Source organism: Pelodiscus sinensis, chromosome 4, assembly GCF_052426305.1.
Source record: "Pelodiscus sinensis isolate ZL-2025 chromosome 4, ASM5242630v1, whole genome shotgun sequence".
NCBI classification, from domain to species: Eukaryota; Metazoa; Chordata; order Testudines; family Trionychidae; genus Pelodiscus; species Pelodiscus sinensis.
Window position 1 is genome coordinate 99114428 of NC_143055.1, and position 17203 is coordinate 99131630.

General features: G+C 39.8%; 1 protein-coding gene across 14 annotated transcripts in view; it reads right to left on the reverse strand.

The window, feature by feature from the left end:
• BLTP1 (bridge-like lipid transfer protein family member 1) overlaps nucleotides 1-17203 on the reverse strand; it is a 222200-nt gene that overhangs the window by 73728 nt on the left and 131269 nt on the right. For 13 of the 14 annotated variants that reach the window (XM_075929830.2, XM_075929841.2, XM_075929838.2 and 10 more), the window contains exons 44-49: nucleotides 15102-15277; nucleotides 14323-14498; nucleotides 12926-13632; nucleotides 5938-6183; nucleotides 5289-5382; nucleotides 2450-2500 (exon numbers count right to left, since the gene is read on the reverse strand). In XM_075929830.2, coding sequence (XP_075785945.2) covers nucleotides 2450-2500; nucleotides 5289-5382; nucleotides 5938-6183; nucleotides 12926-13632; nucleotides 14323-14498; nucleotides 15102-15277 — 1450 coding nt within the window. The remainder of the gene's footprint in view (nucleotides 1-2449; nucleotides 2501-5288; nucleotides 5383-5937; nucleotides 6184-12925; nucleotides 13633-14322; nucleotides 14499-15101; nucleotides 15278-17203) is intronic. The other variant, XM_075929833.2, reaches the window with a different exon arrangement.

The window sequence follows — 17203 nt, forward strand, 5'->3', positions numbered from 1 at the left end:
AAGCCAATGTACCAGAAAGGCGGGGGGAGGGGGAAGATCACAAAAACAAATACAGATCCAATGTAATTTAACTGAATTCTAGAAACCCACTCTTCATTGGTTCCAGGCTCGAAGCTCAAAACTCACCAATGTAGATCTCCTTTATATCTAACAACTAGGTTAACTATGCTTCTTGGGCAAGTACTTAACATATCTTAAGATAAGCTTCCTACTCTAGGATGCTGTCAGGATGGAAAGCAGGAGTTCAGAAGACTTAAGCACCATCCTGTTCATTCTTAGCATGTATTATACATCTAACAAAAATGCATATATCACTAGAGCTAGATTAATATTATTCAAATATTACTGAACAAACGCTGTAGCTGTTCACCAAACAATTCATTCAAGTAGTAGTTTTGCAGTATTGGATCAGTTCTATAGATTGTCATTCTAAATGGGAGTTTGGAAAGTGATTTGATGAATAGGAACTCATAGCTCTATGGAAGAATCTGTGGCAGTAGGTTGAAGTGGAAAAACTGCTGTGAGGTTCCATTCTGCAGTAACTCCAGAACCACTTACGGGGAACTGGGTGGGAGTAGAAGAAAGAGGGAAAAGATGGGAAGGTTCACCCCAGCAAACAGGCTATAGCACTAGCCCCCAAGACCCACAGAACTTGGCGGAGATTAGAAAGGAGAAATCAGAAGGCGGCCAGATGCTATCTATATAAAAACTATGTGCCATACCTGTATCCCACACCATTATTCCCACCCCTACTACTCACAGATTTCTGCATTTGCCCCAGAATCCCCACAAAGGTATGAGAGGTTGAACATTGATAAGAAGGGACTCTCCACTGTGATACAAAATGGCCAGAGAGCAGCAGGAGAATGATTGGTGGGAGTCCCAGAATGATCAGACCCTTATTCTGAGGCAAGCTTACTACAGGTTAACTAAGACACCTGAAGCCAATTAAGGCCCTGCCAGAGACCTAATAAAAGCCCCTGCTTCAGTCAAGCCAGAGACAGGAAGGAAAGCGAATTGCAATTTGGAGGAGTACTACTGTTGATCAGAGTATCAGCGGAAGGGTACCCTGCTCAAGCAGAGCAAAGGGACTCTCCAGGCACAAAGGACCTAGAGAAACTCTGCCTAACGGGAGAGAAGGCAAGAAGCCTAAGAAGCTGAAGGGGCAGAGCAGGAGCTAGCATGAGGAAAAGAATCACAACTTCAACCCCTTAACTACTGTCCATAGGGCCCCTGGGTTGGGACCCAGAGTAGAGGGTGAGTCCAGGTCCCTTCCTCACTTCCCTTCCTTTCCCCAGTAGGGCAACAGTGGAACCATCAACACGCAAGAATAGGGGCAAGATGCAGCACCATGACCCATCACATGAAGGGAAAGTGCAGAACCTAGCATAATACAAATTTGCCACACTAGGAATGCTAATGGGTAACTAGTTAACAAGTTACCCCATAAACAGGGCTGGGAAGTTGGCAGCCCTGCTAGGGACTAGAAGCAGCTGGGCTGAAGAAGCACTTGCTCATAGCGGAGGGGAGAAAGAGGAGGCGGCCCACTCCAGCCCCCCTTTAATGAGTTTTCTGGTTAAACTTAATATTTAACTGGTTAATTAAACAAACAGGATTTTACATCCCTATGACAAACCACCAGGTAGGTATTTTTGGAAAATACAATTTCTGGCCATATATGCATTTCTGCCCTGAGTTTTGCAGAGTTAACAAGGGCAGGGACTTACAGGTTTGACCACTATCCTATTTCCCATCCCCAATCTTTTTTTCTTGGTGTGAATTCCCAGAGTTGTGGAAAACTTCCTTTGGGTCTGAGGCTAGGGAAAATGCAGAAAGCAAACATGAAGCCCACAGGCAGAGGGTCCCTGTATACGTGGAAAATAGGCAGTGGATTTGGAACTGCTGTAAATTTTAAACAGAACAGTATCTTTTGAAGGTAACTAATGTGTGTATTTATAGTTACGAATGTTATTTAATTATATATTGCAACAATAAAGTAAGTAAAGACAGAGAGGCCACAGTGAAGTCAAAAGGAGTTAAATGATTGCAGTCATAAGAGCAGGCCCACAGTGGGATAAGAACAGTTTAAATTAACCTGCTTTCTGACCTGGAACAGCACTATTTCATATAATTAAAACAAATAGTAGCTGCATAAAGAACAGCCAAAGAATTAGGCTTTAACAGTTATTAAAACCAGTCTACTTCTTCAGCAATTATAGCACAGTGCATACAATTGGGCAAAAGGGTAACCTGTTAAATGAACACTTATCAATACATTTTCATAATATATCATTAGTGGACCATATTACCTAATTTAAATTCTATTGTTTGTTAAACTAAAATGTTATGAAGCAGCAACTGGCTATGCTCAAACACAGAAAAAATGCAGCCTTTAACTACACAACACAATGTTATTTGCAAGTCCATCAAACATAATAGTATGACATACAGAAACTCTTGTTTGGCTGTGCTTGTAGGAGATGTAGGAAAATCCTCCAGTCTATAGATGAAGATTGAAGAGAAAGCAAGAAAAACAAAAAGCAAATAAAGAATAAACATTCATGCAAAATTAGTTAAATATTCGTAACCCACAATATGACAAATTATCTAAAAATATATTAAAATGTAACAAGTTGACACTATGGTTTTTAGAAAATTTAGCAATTTTTCTTGGTTGATTGCATCTCTCTTTTTATGCAAGCAAGATCAGAAACACTGTATTGAACAGAAACATTAATTTCAGCCATTATCTCAAGTATTACATGGCTGACAATTCAGAGTTTTTATTCATCACGCTTGTTAAATATATTTAGCTATAGACAGTATCAACAGTACAGATTTTTTAGTACAGAAAACTGTATCACAGTATTTAGTTAGAATTTATATAGTGTAGAGAATCAGACAAGAATTATTTTTAAAAATATGATACAAGTGACTTTTCACATACGATAGCTTCCTTAGCCATCATTATTTCAACGTCAAAGTAGCATACTGAGGGTTACACTAACTAACATTGAAAAACTGTGTGAAAGTGATCTTATATTATGAAAATTTTTTATTTTATTTGAAGTGCTCTGCAATTCAAACATAAAGAGTTTCAAATGGTGAGGCAGTTAGGAAAAATAAGCATGCATTTTCAACCTGAGTGCATGAACACAGCAAAAGAGAAAACTATGTGGACATTGAGCAAGTCATATTAGGTGTTCATGCGTAAAAGGTGATATTTTAAAATTCTGACAGTTGCAGAGGGGTAAAGCACAGACCTTATAGAAGTAAAGTAACTTAAAGGACCATGCAACATGAGAGGTCAAAGAGTTCATCCTTTATGAAGCAAGAAAGATCTCATATGGGAAGAATCAGCTTTAAAAGATTAAATACTCTGATTTAAGAACTTCTGTGGACTATTCAGGGACATCTTCAAACTTTAAAAAAATAATTATTAAAAACTTTATAGAAATAACTACAGATACACAATGTCACTGAGTCAAACTTCATACACAAAGCAGAAAAAAAATTGCTCGAGAAAGCCATGATTTTCTGGGGAAAAAAATCTTTACTCAATGGATTTATTTCCTAGCATTTCTCACAATCCAACCATTCATTTCTGTAGGCACTGATCCCGCAAACTCTTCTGCACGTACCCTTTGCTAATGGGAATAAAACTACTCAAGTCCACAAGAACTGTTTTGAAAAAGTTTATTTCGAAAGATAGCATCCACACTGCAAAACTGGATCGAAAAAGTGATCTGCTTTTTCGAAAGAGAGCGTCCAGACTGCATGGACGCTCTCTCAAAAGAAAGCCCTGATTGCTATTCACAGAATGGCCACCAGGGCACCTACACTTTTTTTCAATTGCCTCTTCTTTCAAAAAATGTCCCTGTCCTGTGTCCACACACGCCTTTTTTCGAAAGAGTCTTTTGAAAAAGGTGTTCTCTCTCATAGTTTGAGGTCTACCAATGTTGAAAAAACCCCTGCGTTCTTTAATTTCAAAAGAACGCGATTGCAGTGTGGACGCAGGTGAAGGTTTTTTTTGAAAAAAGGGCAGTTTAAAAAAAAATGTAATTTAGACAAACCCATAGGCTGTGTCTAGACTGGCAAGTTTTTCCACAAAAGTAGCCACTTTTGTGGAAAAACTTGCCAGCTGTCTACACTGGCCGCTTTGAATTTGCGCAAGAACACTGACGATCTAATGTAAGATTGTCAGTGTTCTTCCGCAAATACAATGACTCTCCCGTTCAGGAAAAAGCCCTCTTGCGCAAATGCTTTTGTGCAAGAGGGCCAGTGTAGACAGCTGAGAACCGTTTTGCGCAAAAAAGTCTCGATGGCGAAAATGGCGATCGGGGATTCTTGTGCAAAACTGTGTCTAGATTGGCACGGATGCTTTCCCACAAAAAGTGCTTTTGCGGAAAATCATGCCTGTCTAGACGTAGCCAGTATGTTTAACTGATTGGGGCCATAGTTATAGATACACGTATGTTCAACATAGCCCAAATACTGCGCACATGTGTAGTCTCAATCTTCCATGGAATTATTTTTGTAATGCAAGCAAGATTTACTCCAAATACAAATGTTTTCACTGTATATTGTCTGGACAAGAAAATGTCCCACTCATTATAAGGGTGTGTCTAGACTACAGAGTTTTGTCGACAAAAGTGGACTTTTGTCGACAAAACTATACCTGCGTCTACACTACCGCTGAATTCTGTCGACATAACGTCGACAGAACTCAGCAGTTTTGTCGACGCTGGTAAACCTCATTTTACGAGGCATAACACCTTTTGTCGACAGAGTTCTGTCGACAGAAGGTGTTATTTCATCTAGGGTTGTGTCTAGACTACAGGGTTTTGTCGACAAAGCAGCTTGCTTTGTCAACAGAACTGGCTGTAGTCTAGACGCTCTTTGTTGACAGAAGCTTTGTCGACAGTATCTGTCGACAAAACTTCTGTCGACAAAAGCCTGTAGTCTAGACGTACCCTAAGTGTGGTCATGACACAAAAAATTGTGCTGCCGCTTAAAGAACTTTCTCTGACTCATTTCTGTGTGTATGTGAGAGAGAAATAAATATTAGTTTTAGGAGACAGACTTGAGACCCATTCCTACAATGAGTTCTACATGATTGTCAACCAGGTCCTATTGACTTCAAGGGGGCTGTGCATGGACCTAGATCTCATATCATAGCCCTGGGCTCATAGTAAGTCCCATATATTTCCCTATACATACAGCTGATATTCCATTTCTATAGAAATTTGTTTTTGTTCTTTTTTAATTGCTTTTGCTTTCAAACTCACTGGATATTTGGTGTAATTCCTTCCAGTAGAACAATGTTAACACCACCTATATGAGCAGTGGCACATGTCTCAGTCATCTTTTGGTGCAGTACATCTTTAGGAGGAAAGAGATAATACTTTTAAATTACCAGAATACAATAAAATAGTTCCAAATATATCAATTACTTCCCAAAATATAATACAGGTTAATATAAATATCATAGTGTTTGATGTTTCATCATAGTATTTAATAATTTCACATTTAAACATTAGCTGGTAGAGAGAAGTTTCAAAAATGTAAGCTGTACTTTCATTTTCTAAAATTATCTTAATTGTATTTCAGTTTACTAATGTTTTAAATGAATTTACCTAAAATATTGCTTATATAACATTTAGGTATTTTTATACCCATAGTTAAATCAATCTGCTATTATCTAGCTGGAAGTTGATTACTATTAGTACGGCTCGACAAACTGTGGCAAAATCCACTCGCCAGCCCCGCACCACGAATGCGCCAGACCTGCACTGTGCATGCGCGCGCCACCAGTGAACAGGGCGACCAGCTGAAATCTACTCACCACGGGTGAGTCGATACAGAGATTTGTAGAGCCCTGACTATTAGTGAGTCTAAACAAAGCTAAAAGGTAGTGTACAGAAAATTTTCCCCCACCTTTCATTTTTTCTTTTAATGTGAAACTTCCATGGATCCTCTTTAGCTCTGATTCCATTGTTAGTCCACCAATATCTGCTTCAAGGTGTGTGCGATTCACCATGCCTATTCCAAAGACTATAAGAGTCACATGCTGAGGTTCAGAAGTAACCAGACTGCGCTTCCTCTGTGTCTTGCTCAAGCTGCTATTGTCCTGTTCGTTCTCAAATACAACTCTACATGCAGGTTCAGTAGGGCTCCGAACACCTACACAAATATATACCAATTATTTAGTAAGAACATGAGTACATATTATCTATTGTGAAGCCTACGTATATTTACATTTAAACTAGGAATCATTTCCTGAATATGAAGGGGATGTTCTGGCTAACCTAGGGCTGGGAAAGATGTGGCCCGTGGGGCTGGATCAGGCCCACTGTAGCCAGACAGGAACCCCCCTTGTAACATCCATTTTTGCTTGCCTGGATATGCAGGCTCAGTGACCGTGAATGGCTGTAAACAGAGATATGCCAATTGCTGACGAAGAGGCTGCCGAGGAGTGCCCTTGACTAAAACCCATATTGATACGAACACACAGCCGTCCGCAGGGGGAGGAATCTCTCGCCCAGTAAAAAAATGTCTAGTACTCACAATTTAGTTATCTCTCTTGCAAGTGTAAATTAAGTTGAAACTTGCTTGTAAGAACTGGTGCCACAAAACGGACCAGTACAATTTGGCATCTTAGATAAGAAAAAAGATACAGGCCCCTATGGGTATAAAGATGGGTCCAGCAGCACATTTACTCTGAGTGTCAATTTACCATCTATCTGCTGGTCGGGTTAGGTGTTTGATCTCCCGAGGTTCCACGGGGACGCCCACCTCGTATTCGTCTTTCCTAGGAATTGAGAGACTGGCCCTGGCTTGACCCGCTGGAGTCGAGAGGCACAGAAGGGGGTAAAAATTGTACCTTGATGTGGTCCTTTGTCTTAAGTGTACACATAGACTTAAAGCTCTTTAAAGATTAAGCTGTCACTTGGTACCATTATTTCTATTTTCTATCTTTATTTTCTTTGTAACCATAAGATCTGTATTTGCTAGCAGTTAAGAAAGAGAGCAATGGCCATTGTAACCATATGCTTTTATAAGTCTTTTTAATAAACCAACAGAACACCACTGGCCATCACCTACAGTCCCCAGCTAAAACCTCTCCAACGCATCATTAGTGATCTTCAGCCCATCCTGGACAATGATCCCTCGCTTTCACAGGCCTTGGGAGGTAGGCCGGTCCTTGCCCACAGACAACCCGCCAACCTGAAGCATATTCTCACCAGCAACTACACACCGCACCATAATAACTCCAACTCAGGAACCAATCCTTGCAACAAACCTCGGTGCCAACTCTGCCCACATATATACACCAGCAACACCATCACAGGACCTAACCAGATCAGCCATACTGTCACTGGTACATTCTCCTGCACATCCACCAACGTAATATATGCCATCATGTGCCAACAATGCCCCACTGCTATATACATCGGCCAAACAGGACAGTCCCTACGTAAAAGAATCAATGGACACAAATCTGATATTAGGAATGGCAACATACAAAAACCTGTAGGGGAACACTTCAATCTTCCTGGACACACAATTGCAGATCTAAAAGTAGCCATCCTGCAGCAAAAAAACTTCAGGACCAGACTCCAAAGAGAAACTGCTGAGCTACAGTTCATCTTTAAGTTTGACACAATCAACTCTGGATTAAACAAAGACTGTGAATGGCTTGCTAACTACAAAAGCAGCTTCTGCTCTCTTGGAATTCACACCTCCAGATCAGCTGCTAGAAGTGGGCCTCATCCTCCTTGATTGGATCCACCTGGTCATCTCCAGCCTGATCCTGGTCTGCATATTTATTCCTGCCTCTGGAAATTTCCACTACATGCATCTGACGAAGTGGGTCTTTGCCCACGAAAGCTTATGCTCCTACACTTCAGTTAGTCTATAAGGTGCCACAGGACTCCTCGTCGCTTTTAATAAACCTGTAACTGTTTAAGTTTTAACCTGACTCCTTCAGTTGCTGTAACAGAACCAAGCACAATTTAAAAGAACTTCAGCCGGTCATAAGGGACAGGTATAGGAGGAACTTGGGCGTTTGGATTGTGCCACTCCCAGGTGACAGATCCGTTGGGGCATCTCTCAGTCTTCCCTAGACTGCCCGCTGCGCAGGGATCCTGTATCCTAGCAGCTGAAATCTGAGATGTAATAAGCTCTTCCTATAAACTTGGGGCATCTGTCAGCCTGTTGGCTGCCCTCTGCGACGGGACCCCGGTCCTAGCAGTTAAGTCACGGACGTTAAACTTTTTTCTCAGTAACACACACACACCCTGCCTTGACCGTCGGCTGACACCCACTTAATACTTTGATGTGGCCCATGTACTGCAACTGGTTGTTTCTATTTATATATCTTGCCACTCGTACCTCTGAGTTTCCAGGCTGTAGCTCAGGCAGAAGAATCCTATTTAAATGGCTCACAGCTCACGGTTGTGGTGCTAACCTGGCAGAGGCCAGAGCCGCAAGCCTTTTAAATAGTTGAATCAATGCCGGGCGGCTACCAGGCAACACAGCAGCAATGGGGACTGGAACCCTTTGCTGTGTTTCAAAGGCAAAGCCTCCAGCCTCAGACAACTCCAGGGGCAGACTAGTTCCCAGCTCTGTCCCTTCTTCACCAGGCCCCACCCCTTCCAGGGGTGGAGCTGGCCTGTAACCACATAGTAAAATTCATTACGTGGCCTCCCTCTACAAAAATTATTGCCCACCTCTGGGCTAACCATTGGCATCTCACATCAGTCCAATAACATTGTCACAACAGAGCAAAAAGCAATATGATGATGGGGGCTGGACTCGATGACCTCCTGAGGTCTCTTCCAGCCCTAGGATTCTATGATTCTAATGATAAAACAACAAGAAATATAACTACAGAGGATTTCATTACTATACTGCTAATAATTGCTGATCCCTTTAACTAAAACTATTTGTGAAATGTTATAGTCTAGAATGATGATTTAATACACTGGCATGCTTATGTGGCCACTTATCTGCTTTTATAATGAGCAGCAGCCATTGTGTCCAGGGCTGGCCCGACTATATAGGTCAACTATTTGGTCATGTAGAGCACCAGGCTTTAAAGCAGGGGTGGAGAACCTGAAACCGGGGGCCGAATGCAGCCCCCAGTTTGTATGGATCTGGCTCTCGAGATGCTAGGCTCTCCCCCAACATTGGGGAGACCACGCTGACATTTCAGCCCCTCTGCTGCCAAACCACAGGGTTGGAGCATACAAAATCTACTAGCCTGGGCCACCCAAGGCTCTGGTGTGCGAGGGGAATGAGGAGAGTATCTTTCTGCTTCTCCATCAGAGGCCCCGTCAGTGAGAGTTTGGGGGCGGGGTTGGTTTGCTTTTTTTTGTTTGTTTTTTTCTCACTTGTGTGCAGCCTCTGACTGATTTTCCTTTGGGTCAGCAGCCCTTTACCTCAAAAAAAGGTTCCCTGACCCTGCTTTAAAAGATGCCAAATTAGACAGAAGTGAATTTTTTTCTTTATTTAAAAATATATTTATGTTATCTCTTAGAAATGAAAGTATCAAATATTGTACTTGTAAAAGAGTGCATCACTGCCATGTCAGAAGTTGTGTTAAATTATTTATTTCATGGCTGTGTATGTAAGTACAACTAAAATGGGTCATGACATCACTTCAAAAGAGTGCTCCCTGAGTTCACTGCCTGGGCAGGGTCTGGTGGTTCAGTCACTCTCAGTAGCCCAGTGTTGGCTAGTTGTAAGTTGAGACATTGTTCCTCACCACTTAGTGAAGATTGGTCAGTGATCTACAATAGCTGTTCTTCCATATTACAAGTCGTGATTCTGAAAATGCTGTGCCAATGAAGAATTTGTATTGTGTTGGACTTGAAAAATTTGGTAAGAAATTTTAATAAGGCTATAAAAGGAGAATCACAAGTACTTGTAAGATTAAGATTATGAATTTATTGTGGACTATTACTCTTAAGACACAGGTAGAACCTCTCTAGTCCAGAACCCTTGGGACACGACTAGTTCAGAATGAGAGAATTTTCTGGACCCTCGGAGGTCAATATTGTCTAGCAGCATTACCAACATTTCTGCTGCTTATGGGGATGTTAGAAGACATTTAGGGGTATAGTAGAACTAAATAACAGCACAGAACACTGAGAGCCGGGACTGATGGCTGTAAAACTTTATGGGACCGCAAGAAACTTGGCCACACCCATAAAAAGTGGACATCCTGCTATCTAAAATCATTCTGGACCATGGAAATTTCTGGACGAGAGCATTCTACATTAGAGGGGTTCAACCTGTAATAATAAAGCCCTAGTTTTCAAACATCTGACTGCTAATGTCAACAAATACCACTTAACATAAACATTCCTTTCCATTCTAACTACAATAATGTTTGATTATAATACAAACTCATCCATCTGTTTAATTTGTAAAATAGTTTTAAGTCAATGTTGAAATGATGAAATAAATTAAAATTGCCCGATTTATGTCCCCATGATTTACAACTTCACAATGTTAAAATTTTACAATATTAACTACTGGGCAGATTAGCCTATATAGTATAAATGTGTTAGGGTCAATGAAACATAGAAAAAATACAATATATTTTTTTTCATTTTTACATTGTTCATTTCAAATGATAAGTAAATAAAGGTAAAATTTCATTCTAATTTTCTTTCTATTGAATGTGTGTGTGGGGGGGAGGAATGCCAAAGTTATAGTTTGCTTAGGGTGCCAAAAACTTGTGGATCAGCCCTGATTGTGCCTACTTATTAGGCATTTTACTCCACTTACAAAGTGGGATGTGAGATTTTAGAGGGAGAAACCCTTTTTTTTAAAAAAAAGGAGAAATTTGCCTACTTGAAATATTTCATCTTTAATTAGAGTTCCTTAATAATTCTAGTCAATTTCATGGACAGAAAGTTCTGATAATTTAGTTTTTGGTGGATAAGTTGATAAGTTTCCTTTTAAGCACTTTAAACAATGTAATAATGGAATTTACATGTAATGAAGATGGAGTATAATGGATTTTTATCCTTTGTCAATTAATTGAATTTCTCTTATTTCCTCCATATCCAATAAAAGCACTCATATCAACATCATGCTTTTATCTTTTACATTTTAAAACATTTTTTTGACAAAATAGAATATAGTCTCAGCTAGATTCTGAAGTGCTGAAGACATTTCTGATGTTATATAATTCAATAACAAACGTTCATTAACCAAATGATATTTAGACATAAGCCCAATACTGAATTCTTAATTCATTTTGCTGTATTCAGTGTTTAAATACACTGTAGGATGCACCCAACTTCTTAAAAAACCCACAACTCTGGGAGAAATCCTTACCCCAATGACGTCAACAGCAGTTCAATATCAATAAAGTGAGTATTTCATCCTCTTTATTTACATTTAGATCTGAAATTTTGCTCTGTGAAGTGACCGGAGTCTTGTCTATATAGGGTATCTATAAGTAGTGATGGGGTGTACTAGTTTGCAACAGTGTGTCACACACTAACTGGCCTTTGTGATCTCTGCCGGTGTACACTAAAAGTTCCATAGTACATTAACCTAGCCCTTTTTTAAATAATGTACGTTTAAAACATATGAGGATATGAAATGGGACTCATACCAAGCTATAAATAAAAATGACTCCTTATCAATTCTGTTCCTTTTATATACAGTAAAACTCCGATGGTCCGGCATCTGACGGTCCAGCACTCCTGATGGTCCGGCACCATCAGGAACCCGGAAGTGCTCTGGGCAGCCGGACCATTGGAGCTGCTCTGCCCCCAGCTTCCCTGATTCAGCCGCTGATAAAACTGACCAGCGGCTGAATCCGGGAAGCCGGAGGCAGAGCAGCTGGGGCGCTGCCCAGTAGGTCCCCTAGTGCTGCCCCTCGGGGCTGCGGGACCAACCGGGCAGCACCGCAGGTGTCCCCGATTCAGCTGCTGCTAAAACTGACCAGTGGCTGACTCCAGGAAGCCTGAGGCAGAGCTGCTCTGCCCTGAGCTTCCTGGAATCAGCCGCTGATCAGTTTCATCAGCAGCTGACTTGGGGACACCTGGAGTAGAGCAGCTGGGGTGCTGCCGGGTTGGTCTCACCACACCAAGGGTTGGCGCTACCGGACCAACCAGGCAGCACTCCAGCTGCTCTGCCCCAGGCATCTCCGATCAGTTTCGGCAGCGGCTGAATCAGGGACGCCTGGGGCAGAGCTGGACTATCGGAAGGGGGGGCTATGAGGAGTCTGGGGTGGCATCCCCCACCCCCACCCCAGACCCTTCATAGCCCCCCCCTTCCGATAGTCTGGCATATCTGATAATCCGGCACCCCCTAGGTCCCAAAGGTGCCGGATTATTGGAAGTTTACTGTAGTCAGAGTAATATCTACTCAATTCAGTAAAAAAGCACTTGCATTCACCTCTCAAAGCTAAAACTTCTACAGAAAAACTACCCTGCTCTCATTTGATCAACAGAATTGTTAACTAAATTTTAACTACAGAGACAAATTCTGCCCTCAGTTATACCTGTGCAACCCAAACAAAGAGAATAATGCTGCACAAATCTACCAGAGAGCAAAACTTGAAAACAATTGAACCGTACAATTTCCTAAACAGCAGAATTTGGTATCAAACTTGGTACAGAATGAAACTAGCTTGACTTTCAGATATCACATGGAGTTTGTAGAGTTGGCAAAAGTTTACTTGCAAACATGAATCATTTTGTTTCGACATCAGATGCCAACCTGAAACCTAATAATTCCATGTTAACAATCATTTATCTAAGCAAAACTACACAAATATTGATAACTTTTAGTAAACTGTTTAGGAATGAATCTTCACATTTGTAAAATCTATAAGAATCCAGTACTACAGGAACTAAACAGTGTAAATTACATTATTTTCAACACGAAAATATCTTACCTGTTGGCCCAAAATGTTCAGATGATTTTTCTAAAATCCCTGTAGGATCAGAGATAAGCGAATAAAAATTCAGCAGCTTATACATATTTTGCCAGCATTCTGCAGAGGGCTCACTCTGTTCTGACACTGTAATTGAATCTGAGTCATCCATATGAATGGCCATGTGATCAACTACATCCTTTGATCCCTTCCTGGATACTTTAGAAGTTCTTCTTTCTGATCTCCCAAGAGAATTCTTGTTTCGAGATTCTTTTTTATTGTTTTCATTATTGGTTCTTTTGTTCTTTGCGTTGTTTACTCTGTTGCCTCCATTGAGACTTCCTCGGGAACTGCGGCTAAAGTCAGAAGACCGAAAGTCTCTATGTTTGCGGGTTTTAAAGGTAGGTGTTGGAGAAGCTGATCCAGCAGTATATCTGCTAAGTTTGATGTCTGTCTGTGTGGCTTTAATATCATCTATCATTGTGCTGAACTGATGAATAAGCCGAACCAGTGCCATATCTACATGCTGACTTATGGACTGGCAGGAAATTGTAAAATTACAGTGAAAAGTATTATAGTAACGTTTGTTCAGGTCATGAAAAGAAAGGGCATTGGTTGAGTTTTGGGGTGTACACATCGACTTTTCCATTACAACAGCGCTAATGCTAAAAGTTTCCAACATCAATGCTGGTTTGAATTCAAGTGGGGGAAGATTGACAGCTCCTTGTCTAACAGGAAAAAAAAAAGATAAAAGTTCCAGATTTTTTTAAAATACACGATATATCCAGCATTAAATAGATTTTAAATAAAAACTTCAATAAATTAGCAATGTAAAAAATTCAGTTTCTTCAGGAAATTGCCTTTCCCCTACTGATTATTGATTTTTAACATACAGTATTCCAGTACTATATAATATATTGGCTAATGAATAGAAGTGGAAAAGTCATTTTGGTTCAATATTTTATTCTATGGAATGTTGAGTTTGGTATGTAATTTTTTGTTTTTACCATCCATTCTCATCCAAGAAGTTTTGCAAACAAACAAGTTATTCAGTCTTACTCAGTAAATGACAATTACATTACAAGGTGGTAATCTAAACCCTGTCACAGCATCTCTATCTTCCATCTCCTCAGCCCCAGCTCTTCTCTTCAGACTTCCCTGTTGTAGACCTTAAATCTACATAAGCATCTGGGTCTCTGAAACTGCATTTAAATTTCTAAAAATGACATATGTAGATATCAAAATATCTTGGATGTAGCTTTAGTGAAAGTAAAATAAAACTTAAAGACTCTTCTCCCATTCTGTGAGGATGTATTTTAGGAAGTCAAATAAAACTTGAAATAGTAAACAAAAAAAATGCAATTTCTGTACTCTCATACACATACATATACTTTAAAAATAAATATGTAGTAATATACCTTCGCGCTCTCTTGCTTTTCCTCTCTTTTGTTGTATCTGAATCAACAATATCTGCTCTCAGACAGTCCAAAGTACCTGAGAATGAAAGGTACTCTCCAAAATACATTCTATAACACAGTGGCACTTCATCTTGCGACTGAATTCCTGTATGGCTCAGGAGAGGTTTGAAAACAACCTATAAAAATGTAAGATCTCTGAATTAGCTCTCTTGCGTAGATCCTGGCTTCAGAAATTAGTTTTATTGTTTAAATGTTATGGTATTTGTGATAGGCCAACTATATAAATTGTACAATAAGAAAGATTTCCTTTTAAATGTCATTTAATTTTTACTGTACAAATAAAAGTACAAATCCAAAAGATTTAAAGCGTTAAGAAATGTAGTGAACCAACTTATCCCTAAAAGCCCAGTGAAACACCTATGCAGCATGTTTACCTCAACCACTTGATGCTTTACATTTATAGCTGTGTGAGTTGGTTCTATCCAATTGCTGCCCCAGATTTTTGACTGGTCAATGAAATAAATCTTTAGAGGAAGGCCCTCCACAGAAGAGAGTTCCTGAACCAGTTTATCATAAATCCTCTATTTTTTTTGTAAGATTGAAAGGGGAAAACCTTGTTAGTCCTCACTCATGGAAGCATTAGGAGACTCTCAGAAAGCTTTTCTGGGACTTCTGTCCTCAAAAGATTATACTGTACAATATAATACAAGGTGGAACAATATAACTACCTTACAATTTACTTTGTTTTGTCAAATATTATTTTCTCCCAACAAACCCACCTGGGCATCTGCAAGCTGAACAGCAGGAAACCCCTGGTTTCCCTCTTCGACACCTGCAATGTCATCCTGACTGGTGCTATGCTGAGAATGTGTTCCATCCAAAGTGTTCTGGTCACTAGACAGAACAGTATTGAAGTCTGAAGCAGAAGGTATTGTAGGAAGATTGGGTGCAACACCTACAAAATAAATCCATGTCTGAACACTCCATAATACCATAGCAAGTCACAACACTGAGTTTACACTGTCTACACAAAGAATAAAATTCAAACAAATAGTTATGTAGAAACAAGTTGTATACTGATTAGAACTTATAGCTTTGTTGATCCCAGGATCTTAGAGAAACAAGGTGGCTGAAGAAATATCTTTTATTGGACTAACTTTTGTTGATGAAAAGAGACAAGCTTTCTTCTTCTACAGACCTGAAAAGATCTTTGTGGGGCTTGAAAACTTGTCTCTCTCTCTCTCTCTCTCTCTCTCTGTGTGTCTCTCTCTCTCTCTCTCGTTGTTCCAAGACAAAGATCGTATTTCATCCACTTCGTCGCATTACAAGTCAAAGTTTTTCCTAGGCTACTAACATATGAGAAAAGCTCTTCAAAGAGTGTTTTATTGAGTTATCATGACATTTAGTGTATTTTAAGTTGCTATAACTAACTTCAATAAGTGGATCCTCACAGTATTTGTGGAAAATAATGTATCATATTCTTACTAAGTATCAGAACACTGCAAGTCAGTTTGGCATTGTGCAGTAATAAAAATACTGCACCCTCTTCCCCTCCCCCAATCAAAATATAGGAATTGCTGGGTTAAAATGTAAATCTTCCATGAATTAGTGAGTCTGCAGGATGTGTTTAGAGAATGTTCCTGTGACAACACTATTTATTATTACAGAAAACTCAACAAAAAGAATGGTTACTTACTGATGCTATAACTAACTATTGGTTTTTGAGGTATATTCTCCACATGAGTTCTATTCATTGTGTGCACACACTGCATGACATAATCAGATTATTTTTAGGCAGTACTGCCTATTGTGGCCACACCTATGCTGAAGCTGTCCTCATGTCCTCTCCACGTGAGGACATAAAAAATGGAAAGGGCCAACTATCGTTCAGTTCTTTTGCCAACACAGAATCCTAAAGGAGTAGAACTTTGTAGTAGCAAGTAAGGAGGCCAGGTTGTAGAATCTTTGTAGGCAACAAACCTTGAAGAACCCTAATTACTGTATGGTAAATGATATGTAGTATTTAAATGTTTGCACACTTGGATCCCATTCTAGATAGGCAAAAGCTTGTTAGTTGTTCTCCTAGAGACAGATACTAGCAATCCAACTGAAAAAATAGCTGGCTCTACTTAGACATATGGCTGGTCAAACAAAAGTAAGTGAGAAACTAAAGGAGTTTCACTGAATTTCCCAGCCAAGAAAGGCAGGGAGGTAGGTTTCAAAGGAAAAGAATCCTATCTATAAAGAAGAATCAATGGAAGAAAAACTGCACTTTGCCAACACCACTGCTAACTCTTCTTCTGCCTGCACCTGTAAAAGGGCCCTGATCGCTTCTACTCAACTCAGGTAATGGTCCTGACTTGCTGGGAAAGCAGTCTGCATGTTCCTTTTTAAGAAAGCCATGCATTTTATTTCAGCAAGACTCACTAGCTAAATTATTCATCTCTATCCAGATATGCTACATGTAACAATAGAACTTTAGATGTCACCATACACCTTTATAGAAGAAAATTTTGATAGAACCATGTCTCTGGGCCACAGAATCATACAGGAATTTCTGGAACCTGAATTTGTAACCAAATTATTATGGTTTAATTAAATAAAATCACATCATTAAAATATTACACAACCAATGTAATTGTTTAACAAAGGTTATTTAAAAATCAAGCTCATAACAGTCCTATTTTGTGGTTCTTTGCACAGAACAGTAAGTCACTGAATTAATGGGTTACAGAATCAGTCTCAGTGGACGAACACTTCATATGTATGTGCAGTTAAGCTCACACAGTGTGTTTTCAGGATCAGGGCCTGTATTTGTTCAACCATAAATTAATTTCAAGGTAATAATTACATCCTGAGATTAATAAAGGGAGGTTAAAGG